We start from the raw sequence: 14,288 nt of genomic DNA on the forward strand, positions 1-14,288 counted from the left end.
CCAGTTACTTGATTTCTACAATTTATAGATGACTGTACATTGAGTTTCCTGAATATAGGTTCCTAATGTTATTTTAGATCCCCCAGGCTACTTACTACACCATGGACATTTTGGGAAGTCTAAAATGGTATTAAATGCCTATGCAGTTCAGGAAACTGGATCCCACTCATAATGCAACTGTCACTTTGTATTATGGACTCATGACAACAGAGAATGTCATTCATGTCTTACAGAGAACAAAGAAAGCTAGAACAAACTCTGTTAGGGCAAACCTGCACTGTGATTGCCCTAATTTTTCAATGACCATTTTGTTTCATATATCATACGACATATGTATGGAGACAAGGAGGCTCAGGGGAGACTTTCTCTCTCTCTACAACTACCTGAAAGGAGATTGTAGCAAGGTGGGTGTCAGTCTCTTCTCCCACGTAACAGCGATAGGATGAGAGGAAATAGCCTCAAGTTGTGCCAGGGGTGGTTTAGATTGGATATTAGGAAAAATTTCTTCACTAAAAGGGTTGTGAAGCATTGGAACAGGTTGCTCAGGGAAGTGGTTGAGTGCTCAGGGAAGTGGTTGAGTCCCCATGCCTGGAGGTGTTTAAGAGTCAGGTCACCATAGAGGTGAGGGATATGGTGTAGTTGGGAACTGTCAGTGTTAGGCTAACCATTGGACTAGATCATCTTCAAGGTCTTTTCCAGCCTAGATGACTCTGTGATTCTGTGAAAAGCTAGATTCTGTCAGAAACACTGACACCTGGCTAGGCAGACTGAACTGCTGACTGTACTGTCCAAAGGAGAACTCAGGTAGAATATCTAAGCACAGCAATGTGCCTTATGGATTCAGAGCTGGATAGATCACCACTTCTCTGCCAGAATTTCATTGGCATAGAAAGACATGATCTCTTTGATACCTGGACAGGTGATTTTACCTTATGCTACCACAAGAAATGAAGAAAGTATCTTAAGAGGAACAGTAATCTTCAACTCACTACTACAGAGCAGCCATTTTCTTTGGGGGGGCAAGGTGAAACCTACTGCATTTTAGTAACAGCTCTATCAGCACTGATATACGTAAAAGAACAAAGTAAACACAAGTCTAGCTTTTGACTAGGCTTGATAACATTTGTAATGATTAGGGTTTTTTAAACAGTACATTGGAAGGAAACATGAATTTCCTTCTCTGGCTTTGGAAAGACAACCAGCTGGTCTGTCAGCAGGGGGAAGCTGTTGAAGGCTTGAGGACCACTTACTGTGCAGAACTCTGAAATGAGCTAATCGAGTAACTAACAGTACCAAGAGGCTGTACCCTCTCCATGGCATTAAGTCTCCAGTGACAGTTATTTTACAATTTCCCCTTTGAAGATGCTTGTTAGGCCAAATGCTGTATCAACATAAAGAAGATTTTTCTGATAAAGGCTCTACAAGATCTTCCTCTTATACAGTCTTATTACCTCTTTTTATTCTCCAAGAACACAAGAACTATATGGTTAAGTCTCCAAAATATCTAGCTGTGGCAGCCCTTGCTTCGAAACTGTATCTCACACCAGGTCTCCTCCAAACATCAAATATGCATGCCATTACATTAATTGGTGTACTGGTTGGATGAAAATAGCTGTCATGAAAGGAGTTCTAAATTTTCATTTTGACCATCAATGATTCAATAGAGTTCCCAATGCCCTTAGAATCCAAACAATGTGTGGGGGTTAATTTCCAAAATCCTGGATGAAGGGAAGGCTTTTAACATGATGGAAGTAAAGCATTTCCTCTTATCTTCCTGGTACAGAAGAGATGACTTAATATTTTTGAGTTACAAAAGGATTCAGCTCCTGAATTTTATTGATTTCTAAATACCTAGAATAACTTATTAGAATAAGGACTGAGCTAACAAGTCAAACAGGTTAGAAACTTCTGCACAGAAATATCCTCTCTGTTCACTAAGTCTTGCAGCTTTTTGGCTCCTGGTCTCTCTTCCAGACAAAAACAGATCAGATTATAAACTAATTGTTTGACAGTCACTGCTGTAAACCAGGATAATTTCTATTGCATGTCTCTTCAAGGCCATATCCCTTACATTCCTGAGCTTATTCATATATTTGGAGGTGTTTTGATAGGAATATATTATAAATTGGCAAGTGGCAGGAGATATCTGATTCTGAAATATAGATTATTTTTTAGCACAATGTACTTATTTTAAATGTAGGAAGGTCAGCGTAGCAAAATACGTGATTAAATTTCAAGACGTATGGAGAAGCCAGCTACTAAAATGGCAGCACTTCATGTAATATTCAGATGCAAAAGAGACATCCAACTCTTTACCGCCATACTGCTAAAAAATTCCGTATTATGTAGTAAAATAATTAAAATTTACAGACAATCTTCTATTTCATTCTTCAAAGCTCTTTAAAAAGACAAGTCATACTCATGATACTTATAAGGCAATATGCCAATTAAACAGGTGTAGACTCAAAACATAAACAAAATCAATACTGTAATCCCAATTTGTCGCAGTTAAAGCTGTCAAGATTTCCATTAAATTGGTATTAGTTCTAGACACCTCAAATCAATTACAATGAAAGTTCTGACATTTATGGAAGAGACAATTATTGTGCCTATTGCAGAATCACTGTTTTCTTCCCCTTGCCTAACTACACAGAAGAAAAGCAGGGAACCAAAAAAAAATATTTTGGAGGACATACTTGATGGGAAAACAGACTGATTAATGACAAAATCCTCTGTTCCCCCTTCCTTCAAAATCTGTCAGCTGGACTGCAACTGTTACATAGTTTTAAATGAGATGAAAAAAAGGAAGAGAGAAGCCAAGAAAATGACTCTGATTCTCAGCCTCCCGGTCATGTTTTTACAGAACCATATAGGCTGCAAAAAGAAAAGTAGTTCTACAGTTTTCACTGGCATGTACATAGAAATAACTCTATGAATCACTAAACAAGACTCTACATAAAATAATTAAATGATAAATATTACTGCTTATACTTTAAAGCACAAAGCATTCTACTGAATTATATATACTGTATATAAAAGAGAGGGAAAAGCTTAAGCAGTAATTATTAATATCACAAAGTTTCTTTGATTTGCAGTTACAGAGATATATACAAAATTTCAACAAGAAAAACAAAGTATTATTTGTATTCAAAATTTCTATTATTTGTCTACAGAATGTAGATAATTAGGTTTATTAACTTGCATTGTAACCTGTCAGTGAGAAATGCAATAAACTACCCTAAAAAGATTACATATGCACCACTATATTCTTTCATTTCCATATTTAGGCATAAAACTTAATTCCTTAGTTCCTTATATACACTCTTGCACAGACAAATTTTGAATGAACGGGGAATAAGATGATTGTGGCATATATGTACAACACACTTCAAAGAACAGACTAAATAAAACTGCTTTTTCATGTATACATATACTTTGTTCAATACACACTTTTGGCAAATGTGAATGGATGGCCATTTTCTATTTCTGTTAAAGTCCACAACAGGAATGTTTCTGAGAAAGGCAACCACAGTCCTAATAAAAGTAATCTGTTTCTCTCAAACTCTAGGATTCTCTACTAAAAACAGAACGCTTACAGAAATCAGAAGGGCTCCACAACAGATTGACCATAATTGTTCATTCAGAAATCACATCCAGAAATCAATCCGGAAATCACAAGTGTCTGTTACGGTGATTCAAAGCAGGCGCACAAAGAAGCCATACAGATCATTGGAAATTACTCAGAAACATAAAAATAACTGGTTTCCTAACCATGGCAATCTAGGTGTCTCAGGAACACCTTGTCAAGAAAATGTGCTGATAGAATTCTTTATAGCATATAGAGTCAACAAATTCTTCACATTTTAAAGATGCAGTAGTACCCTGACAGCATACCTGACCTATATCAGGAAGTTTTACCTTTGCTAAACTGTAACAGATTCTAAAGTAGTCAAGAACTGAATTAAATACTCTCTGAGGAGAAACTGTAGGATCCAAAGAGTGCAGAGACAAGTACTCCCACAGTGGTGCTTCCAGTTAACTGAACTGGAGGTAAGGACAGCAGTTCTAGAAGAGCTGGATAGTTTGTAGTCCAGAAGCATCCTGTAACAAAGTGTAGGAGTCCCAAGTGCACTAAAAAGCCTTTTAATATCCCTAAATGGACTGATCTCAGCCCTCTACCACAAGTCCCCCCACTGGCTCAGGAGCTCCATTTCAGCTCAGCCTTCAGTCCCTGCCTGAGCTAAATCAGAGGAGTACATGTCTCCAGCTCAGCCAAGCCCATGTCTTGCCATGGACTCCAATAACTCAGATCTTGACCCATGGACTGACTTCCTTGCTTTTAACTCCCTGCCTTGTCTACCAAGCAGTCGCTGGACCTGATCCTGACCTGACTCGGTGGTTTGCTTTCCCAGCCTGACCTTGTTCTGTCTCATCACCACAAACTTCCCTGATGATCTGGACTCTTAGTTGGGCCTGGCCACCACCTCTGGGCTTGCTCTGCTTGCCTTGCCCATGTACTGTACAAGCGGGCCCTGGCTGGTGAGACCCTGCCCATGCTACCCAGCTCCGCTCCCAGCTCCCCAGCCATTCTGGGGAGGAATGGCTGCTCCCTGACACAGTCCCTTCCCTCCATTAATGTGTCCCACTACTTACACACCTCAATGATGGGCCTATACAACTGTTTCTGAAGGTCACCCATAATCCATTGTGTATGCCATGCAACACTGCAATATCAAACAATAAAATCTGAAATTTTGCAGAGGCTCTGTATCCCATCCGAATGAAAAAATATGTTCAGCCACCAAAGAGCGAGCAAATGAGCAAGTCAAATCACAAATTTCTCCAAAGATACTGAATAAGAATTTTAAAGAGAATATGTCTACATCTATGTTAAAAACACTGATTAAGCATTCCCATTTTTACATACTATGCATAAAATATTCTTGTCAGGTTTAATCTTAATGAGCAAAAAGACACAGTGTTTTGAGATACATAATAAACTGAATTCACCCTTAGCAAAAATATTTATTTTCTTGGATGGAGACCAAACAGTAGTGAATTTGGATTTTCTAACTTTAAAATTTAACTGTTTGGGAGAACCGAAACTTCAAAGAGGCTGTTAGTCCTTGAGAGAGAAAAAGATTACACTCCGCAGCAGCCCATGGGTGAGGGTCAACAGTTTGAAGTACTTCTTAACAATGATCCATTCCCTTACAAGTTACCAGTTCAGTATGGAGTACAACCTCAGGCTGTGGTTTTCCAAAACCTTAAATGCAATGGCAGTCAAGATAGCTTACTGACTGTTTCTCTGTAGCTAACAATTATGACTGGGAGTGTCACTTTAACTTAATGAACTTAGTGATGAATGTGTTAGAAATAAACCTTAAGCACATTCTCATCTGTAGGATTACCACTGTTTGGAACAAAGGCAAAGCCCTACCGCTACTGACAAAACACAACACAGACTTCTTTGTTATTTTAGCTGAAGCTTGGTTAAAGACTGGCACAAAAAAAGTAACTTGTTTCTTTACAGGTAATCAATGCTCTAAAATAATTGTGGAATGTATACTGAGACTATATGCCTCAAAAATCCATGTTAAGTGCCTATGTATAACATTACTTCCATTTATCTTAGAGAAGAATTGTGTTCTGGTAGGGAGGTTAAGAGCTAGGAATTTCTGAGATTTTATCTCATTTCCAGGCATGTTCTAAGGTAAGCCATTTGATGCTTCTGTCTCTACCTCCCTTTTGAGAAAATGATGATAAATGAGAAACTGAACATGTTATAAATTTTACATAACTAGTATTGAAAAAATGCGTTTGAAGCAGAAAGAGTCTAAATAAATACCAATATTAAATACACCAAAGGCCAGTGTACTCAGAAGAAATAAAACAGCATTTTACTAATTTAACAGTATATGGATAATGCCCTTTAGGTTAATCCCATTTTCACTGGTTGATGAGAGGTCATTACTCAACGCTAGTGTTTTAGTACCAACACCTATTTCAACATTATAAGTAAAGTTCCATAACTTAACATGTCAATAACTATCTGCAGGTTTTATGTAGTACAGACTCTAAAATGAAGAAACAATACAGTTCTTTACAGATACTACTTAGAGTCATCATACGCAAAGTACATAAACAAATTATTAGTGAATTACAATGAGACTGTGAAAACAAGAAAGTTCTGTTGCCAGTCACATACCCGCCTTTAATATAGTCAAGGAATGAAACTTCTGTTTCAATTAGGAAGGAAAGCAATGTTACCTGAAAGCAAATAAAAGAAAGAGTCAGACAAGAATTGTCATTTCCCAGTTGAATAAGTAGAGACATAAGCAAAGTGTTTTTGGAGCTCTATCCTTAAGTTGTAATTTCCTACAGTATTAGGGAAAAAAGATTAAAAAAAATTTATGAAACCATTTCAATAGGCAGTTCTTGAAAAACAAGAGACAGATTTGGAAGTCTACTCCAATTGCTTTTTTTTAAAGCAAAATGTAAGGGATGAAAGACAGGGCAGGTTACCACATGCATGTCTTCTGATCACTTTGCACTACATCTACACGCAAATATTAGAGGTTAGATGATAATGTATTCTATGAGTACTTCAACATTGTTTAAAGAACTCAGTTACAATTATTTATGTCATTTCTCGTCTCACATTAAAAGTGGTATTGGGTATTCTTGCAACACAAGAATGCAGAAAACTAGTAAATTATACATATATATGAAATATATAAAAAATGTAAAGTAAAAAATATGAAAAATGCAAAGGTAAGAAATGTCTTCATTCCCAGCTTTTATTCAGAAATGGTATAGGTTGAAAACACAGACAGTGGTCTAAAGGTGCTACTGGCATTTCCAGTACTCAAGTCACAGAACTATAAAATCAAGTAGAAAAGATCCAACATTTAAGATCATCATATACTGCACATTTATGAAGTAAAGAATTAAATCCAAATTATTTTTGTTTTATTTATAAAGTTACATAAAAGTCTCTCACAAAAGTCAGTGAAAACTGCTAAAGTAACTACTCAAAGCAAATTAATTGATCATGATACAAGGAAAAAGAAGGTGCTGGAAGTTTGTCACAAAATTTGATTTGCCTCCAACTGCAACAAAATATGGAAAATTAAAACGTTCCTATGTTGTAAAAGTGAACTCAGAATGAGATTACGGGCATTAATTGTCTTCTGTCCTACTTCCTTTGTCACAGGTTCTCTGTGATTCTTAGTGACTTACAAAGTTTAAAAACATCAAATTACCCTTCTAGTTGATCATAGAAGACCATATCAAAGTTCTACCAGACTATCGATAGCATACTCTTGCATATAAGACTGAAATTATTATGCATTTTTCCACTGGACACAGTCATTTTAATGGTTTGTCTGTCATTACAGCTAGTCATCTTGTTCCTAATTAGTTTAAGCAAATGTTTTTAGTGGATCTCATTTTAAAATGTAAAAAATGGAAACAGACAACACCTTTCTGAAGTCTTTACTTCCATATAGACAATAACTACCAATGTTGCAAGTTTTATTGAGTGAATTTTAAATTTCACTACTTTGATTTGTTGAAAAGTAATCATGTATTCAGAAACAGTTCTCCCTAGTACACAATTTGTCTGTCTGAATTTCAGATGACCCCTTAAGTAATAATGAATTGAGATGGTTACTGTATGTACATGGTCCTTAAAAGCAGCGGTGAGACAGCAGTCAGTGATCTATATCTACTTTACTTAAAGTTTTCCAGAAACAAATTTTCTATTAGTGAGAAAGATGTTCTTGATGCCTGGCTTGAAAATTTAGAAATCTGTGGGATAAAGAGGCAAGGGTAAATGGGGGCAAAAAGACCTTGATAAAGAAAAGAATTTACAAAACCAACAGTAGAGAACACTGTCAGAGTAGGAAAGATGAAAGAAAATTGGTAACAACTGTTTATTGGAAATTTCCATGTAATTTGAGACAAAGGATAACAAGACACAGTTGATTTTGTCTGTCCAAACATGAGCAAAATATATTGTTTCAGATACAGACAGATAAGCATGGTGCTAAAATCTTTAAAACCAAAATCAACAGGAAAATTGAACATGTAAATACATTTTTTTTCTCTTCTGTACCCTAAGCCAGATTTCATAGCTACAGTTTTGCGTATACTTAGTTTTAGTATTGATTTAAAATACAGTTTTCTTAAGTTTCTGACTCACTAATTTAGTGTAATAGAACTTTTTTTTAAACATGTCAAATTGTAGTAAAAGGAATATGTTCACAAAGAATAAATTATCTAACGAATCAGTCTTTGTATGATAAATTTGCATGGACAAGCTCCTTCTGCCTATTTTGTACAATTTAAAGCAGTAGCACAAAATAAGTGTTTGTTTTCCTACTGGTGCACAGACTTCTACAAGAATGTGTGAATGATGAAACATTCCCTCAAGGCTACATTTCAGCGTAAAAGTAACCTTACTGACTTCAGTGGAACTGTTAATGTGGAAAAAAAAAAAACCCAAACCACATGCTGAATGTGTGTTCAAAAAAACTTATGTCTGATTACGTTTTCCAATATACAATTCTTCAACATTTATCTTAATTTTTCTGTAAATGATGTTTTGAACATCATGGATGCCAGAACACAGAAGCTGAGAAAGTGCTGAAGGGAATTACTTCCATTGTTAGCAAATGGTTCATAAAACAGAAAATGGAATATGAACAAAAGAACATTAAACTCTCATCCCAAACTATACTAACAGATCTTTCAACATAAATTTACAAAAGCCTATTGGTAATAAAAAATGTTAACTCTTTTTGGTTTAGCCATGATAAGCATACTAGCTTTTACTGAGGCTAGGCCAGCAGTTAAATTTAAAAGGAAAATTGACTTTTTAAAGTGCAGATGTGTTTCAGATAAAAATTAATAATTTCAAGAGTTTGAAATTTTGGTGAAACTCATTTTGGAAATCATTGGCAATTTAACAGCACATTTGGGACACAGCTTTTATCAGACTCTTTAAACTAAAAAAATCTGAAAACAAATGCTGTATTAACAGTAAACAGTTTATTGTTGTAGCCTTCAGAGAAGGTTCTACTCTAATCCTATTAAATCGCAAGTCAGCTACACTCTGTTTCAAGAGAAAAGCATCCAGTAACATAAAATATATTTACTTACTGTTCCAGAATTAACATACTTTTTCTTTTTTCCTTTTTTCTTCGGATTTATTACCTAGAAACACAGATACAAATATTAAAGCAGTATGATTTACGATTTAACATAAAGGTATGTGCAGAAATGTAAATGCATGTTTCAGTATAGAAAGTAGGCTATTTGCGTGGATTCTAAATTTATTCAGCATACTGTTTACTTATGCACCTCAATGCTGGGATATATGCATATTTGAAAACTGGTGAATTTATCTTCACGGTACCTGCTGGGTTAACCATTGCTGTTATTCGCATTTGACATATAGGGGACCAAGGTAACAGAGGTGAGAGTGTTCATTAAATCTGAGTACTCAGTGAAACACTTTGAATTCTCACAAGATTCTGCATTTTTCTGCATTCCTGAATTGAGTGTTTCAGTGCACCATGTCACTCCTCCTCCACCTCACAATGCATCTCTTCACATTCCAGTTAATCTGTTTCCATCTTCTCCTCAGTATTATCTGAGAAACATGAGTTGTTCTAGTTTCTGTATTTGGTGCAATGACTGGATCTGGCTGACAGGAAGAACAACTGGGAGGACAGATCATACTGTGCCAGAATAGAAACTAGTCAGTAATTTCAAGAAAATGGCAAAGACCACCACTTGACAGGCACACAGGAGTTGTGGGGGCTCAATGCACTCTCCATACACAAGAATCTTCATGGAACTGGACCACAAAGCATTAAACAGTTTTCCTGAATGTCTTGAACCCATACCTATAAAATTTCTCACTGTAGCCACCAATAAAAATTGTTTCCCTTCTGAATACCTACCAATTCAAAGGCACGTCTCAGTCAGTTTCATTATATACACATTAAAATGTACTCCCGCTTTTTTCAAAATTGCACATGGAATTGGAAGCAAAACATTATTTTGTTAATTAGGTCGATCAACTATCTCCTATATAGCTAGGAAACTCAAATCCTTGTGGCTTACTGCCAAGTTCTACCAAACTACTCACAGATGTTCTGTGAATGACAAGGAATGAAAACATTCCCAATTGAAATCTTAGTCACTTAACTGCTATAAAATATTTAAACAATTTTGCCTGAACATTGGAAAAATAGTAACACGTGTTCCAAAAATTCTCTCCTCCCAACCAAAATGAAATTACATTTAAAGATCATATTCCTTGCACAACACAGAACAGCTGTGAAATGTAAGACTGAAAGAAATACATTTGAAGTCTTCCCAAACAGGTTGAACAAGAGCGACTCTTTCCTTCCCTCCAGTAGGACACACAGTTATCCAGGAAGTATTCTTCAAAATTTTAACTGCCTTACACATAGATAAGCCCTCTAACACGAAAAAACCTCAAATAACCCCTGTCCCTCATATTAGCAGTTTCTTGACTGGTGAGCAATGGATTAAATCTGTGCAATGGTGGTATATAAACAATGCAGTAATTCTTGTTGAACTTAGCCAGAAAGTGACTCCTGCTGACAACTACCCAGAAAAGAAAGATGAAGGTAACAGACTGCCTACCTGCCCTGTGGCCCTTCATTCATATCTCTCCAGAATCCAGTGGTCAAGCATGAGTTCGCAGCATATTTCTTGCCAGCACTCATTAAATGTCAAAAAAAGATTTATCCGAACCTTCTGCTTCAGGTAAGTTGACAATTGGCTTCTTATGAATTGCTAGGAAATGCACTAGCACTTGGAGTTGATTCACGGAAAAAAGACTCTACAACTCGAATAGAGTTATAAAGCAGGTATGTTTACTCCGGTGCCGGGGTGCAAAGGGATCTCTCCACAAAGCTTGCACACCCACCGCACATTTTACCGAAAACTTCTGGAGTGTGGATATCCATATTCATTGAATTACATAACACAAACATACATATGCATGAGTAAGGCTGGGTTAGTTAGAAAGGCTGATGTCAACAGTTTATGTCATCTTTGCACCTGCGCATTGCCTCCTGGTGGTTGTCGGGGGGTCTTTGGGAGGAAGGATCACAGTCTTTCTCACTTTGTTTTTTCCCCGGAGCACGTGCAGATTCTCTTGGCCAATTTCTTGAATAACACGAGTGTTTTTCAGATGGTTTACTTTCTATCTTATCTAAGAGAACCAATAGAACTTCTACCATTCATATATGGCTACCTGTTACTCAAGGACAAAAGTATAATATTTTGCTGAACATTGTAATCCTTGGTAGAATTTCACAGTGAACTGCTTTGTTCTGATGAACACAGTAGTCCTTGGTAAAATTCCACAGAACAGTCTGGGCAAGCAGGATTCTTAGCAATATTTTAAAAAAATACTATAACTTGCTATAAAGTAAGTAAATAAGTTGATAAGCAGTTTGCTATAAGTAAATAAATCTCAAAACAAGTAATTATTTCTCTGTATCAGAGTGAAATATCATGGGAAACAAGGCATCTACTTGGGATCAAAGATTAATTAAATGACAGCTTATCTCTCTCCTATAATTCCAGGTAGTATCATTATTATAAGATTTATAGGGGGTTTTTTCCCCTCAAATTTCAGATAGCTTTATAAATTAAACATTTTTTAGCCTCTGAAACTCTTAAACCCCTGCAGTAACTTGGGAACCTACATGAACTCTTACCTATTAAAAAAAGGTCAGTTGAAAAGACCTTGTATAGCAATGTTTCTAATCTGAAAATAGAAGACACCCACTCAAACAAATTCCTCTACCTGCCTTGGGTCAATTTGTAAATACAAAACAGTTAAAGAATTTGTCCAGTCTCTCTTGTTCTGATGTTGCACAGACTGATCAAATAGAAGCAGTACCAAAGTACAGAGGATAGCAATCATGAAGCAATGATGAGATGTTCAGGAAATGTATGCTATTGCTGGGAGTGAGATATTGACACTTATATTTAAGAAACTGCAAAATGACTTAAGATGTTACAACATAATTTTCCTGATGGGGTAGGACTCAGATCAGTGACAGAACAGGAGAGGACATTTTCACTGCACATAGTAATGTGCTTTGTGACACTATCCATAGGAAACTGTTGCAAATTACAGTAACTCTGGGGTTGATTTTGGATCTAAATAAGAAAATAAATCCATGGCTTTCAGTTATCTTTGTCCTGCTTTGCACAGCAGCACTTTTGCTCATCTTCAGAATAAAAGGGCAACACATAATTGGAGCACTCTCCTTCTCTACCATGCATTAGTGCTTGCCTAAACCATCATATTTGTCATAATCTATATTAGTAATATGAAATTTTACAAAATACTAAAGTTTAATGGCAGTAGTCCAAGACAGTTAAAGGATAGCTTAAGGAATAACAAAGATCTGCACATCATAAAGAAAAAAAAGGCTATAGCCACATAAACTTGTCTTTTCATTAGTAGCAAGAATATATTTCCAAGAGGAAGGAAAAACACATTTCAGTTCCGAGTGACACCATGCATGCAACCTGCATGATGCTGGAACTCATGGTGCAACTACAAAAGCTGACCTAAATCCTTCAAAAAGCATACCTGAAACCCAGAAGGTCATAAGTATTTATTCTGAGGAACATAAAGAGTTCTCGAACTTAAACTGTCTATCAGGTTAACAATGACTAATCAGCTGGATTTGTCTTACATCTGAATCACCCTTGGGAGAAGCAGAACTGAAAAAAATTCTGATCATGGGATTAAGATTTCATCAAAAAAGATCCTGCAGACAGACTGGTCAGGAGTTTCACCATTCTGGAAAGATATGTGAGTCTAAATTCAGGAATAGGCTCTTCTACCAGAATGGACAAAGAGAGAATAGATCTGCAGTCCTCAAGATAGCTATGCATGGAACCATCACAAAAGCAAATACAGCCTTGAAGCTGAAATCCAAAGTCACCAGAAAATCACCAGGTGGCATCACACAGCACAAGTGCCTGTATTACCTGCAGTATAATTTGAAGGCAAATTAGCTGCTAATTTAAAAGAGGAGATGCTCACACTAACACGACTATGTTAAAGGGAGATATGGTGGAAAAAGCTACTCCTATTTTTTCAGACGGCACATATGACCATTGTTAATGTTGATAGTACTTTCCCCTGAGGAAAGTGAAGTGAGAAGGATAATATCAAAAGTCTTGGCTTCTGGTAACACTGGAGATCAAGGATAAAGACACTAAAGAAATACCAAGAAAAATATCACATACAATTCCCAGAGAGACATTGGGAAGGAGCTCCAGAATATGAGAAAAGAGAAATACTTTTAGTGACTTCCAAAACAACAGAGAAAAGAAAATATAAGTGCCTTATTTCCTTTTCAATTTCTATACTATGTCTGCATTATATAAGACAAGGGTTGAAACTGCTGATAGAATAACAGGACCCATTTTATGCTACCAGAACTTCTAGACAGTGTGAGGGCTCTGTATATGATGACATTTTCCAAGAGAAGGCTACATTTAACTAGAATAATTGTACTGGTAATCAGACCTAGGAATGGGCATTTGTACTGTGGTGTGATGACAGCAATCTATTGCATGAGGACAAGAGTAAAGGTCTAACCCAAAGGAGCAAGGCTCCAAGAACCAAGGCAATACGAAGGAAATTTGCTAGTAGGATGCACTGTCACCTTTCCTATCTTTCTCTTATGCACTTCGGAAGATGCTGTATTTTCCTGGGTTATGTTCATTACCCAACTGATACAAATATCTTGTAAAATTTACTAGAGAGATTATAGTGTCTTCAGTGTGAAAGACAGGAAAACACAAAAACCCCTCAAAACTGGACCATTCTTGTGCTTAATGTTACTTATAAACTCTGAAAGGGACAAAAGGTCTCATATTTTGTAATCAGTTTACTTTTATAAAAGATCTGTCAGAGAGTTATCAGACAGATATACTGTCTGAAAATCATAAAAAAAACCACACCAAAAATTCTACCTATAACACAGTTCTTTGGGTTCATGACTCCATGATCTGAAGCACTGAATATGAATTTCATACTTGGACTCTTTTAAGGTTCTTCTATTCCCAGCACATAAACACCTTAGAACAATAAATACAGCCCAGACTGTACCTTGCCCAAACAGTAGTTTTCTTGCGTTGTACAAATGCTCATATCCAGAAGAGAAAGACATCAAAAATAAGAATTGACTGAGTATGGCAACAAAATAAGT

At 36.3% G+C, this 14,288-nt stretch overlaps 1 protein-coding gene across 1 annotated transcript in view; it reads right to left on the bottom strand.

Moving 5' to 3' along the window:
- The window catches only part of CPNE8 (copine 8), an 89,816-nt gene that overhangs the window by 21,477 nt on the left and 54,051 nt on the right, over nt 1–14,288 (bottom strand). Inside the window, exons 11-12 of the mRNA XM_026868559.1 lie at nt 9,166–9,219; nt 6,209–6,270 (exon numbers count right to left, since the gene is read on the bottom strand). Of these exons, the coding sequence (XP_026724360.1) occupies nt 6,209–6,270; nt 9,166–9,219 (116 nt within the window). The remainder of the gene's footprint in view (nt 1–6,208; nt 6,271–9,165; nt 9,220–14,288) is intronic.

Source organism: Athene cunicularia, assembly GCF_003259725.1.
Source record: "Athene cunicularia isolate RWA chromosome 1 unlocalized genomic scaffold, athCun1 chr1_part2, whole genome shotgun sequence".
Taxonomy (NCBI): Eukaryota; Metazoa; Chordata; class Aves; order Strigiformes; family Strigidae; genus Athene; species Athene cunicularia.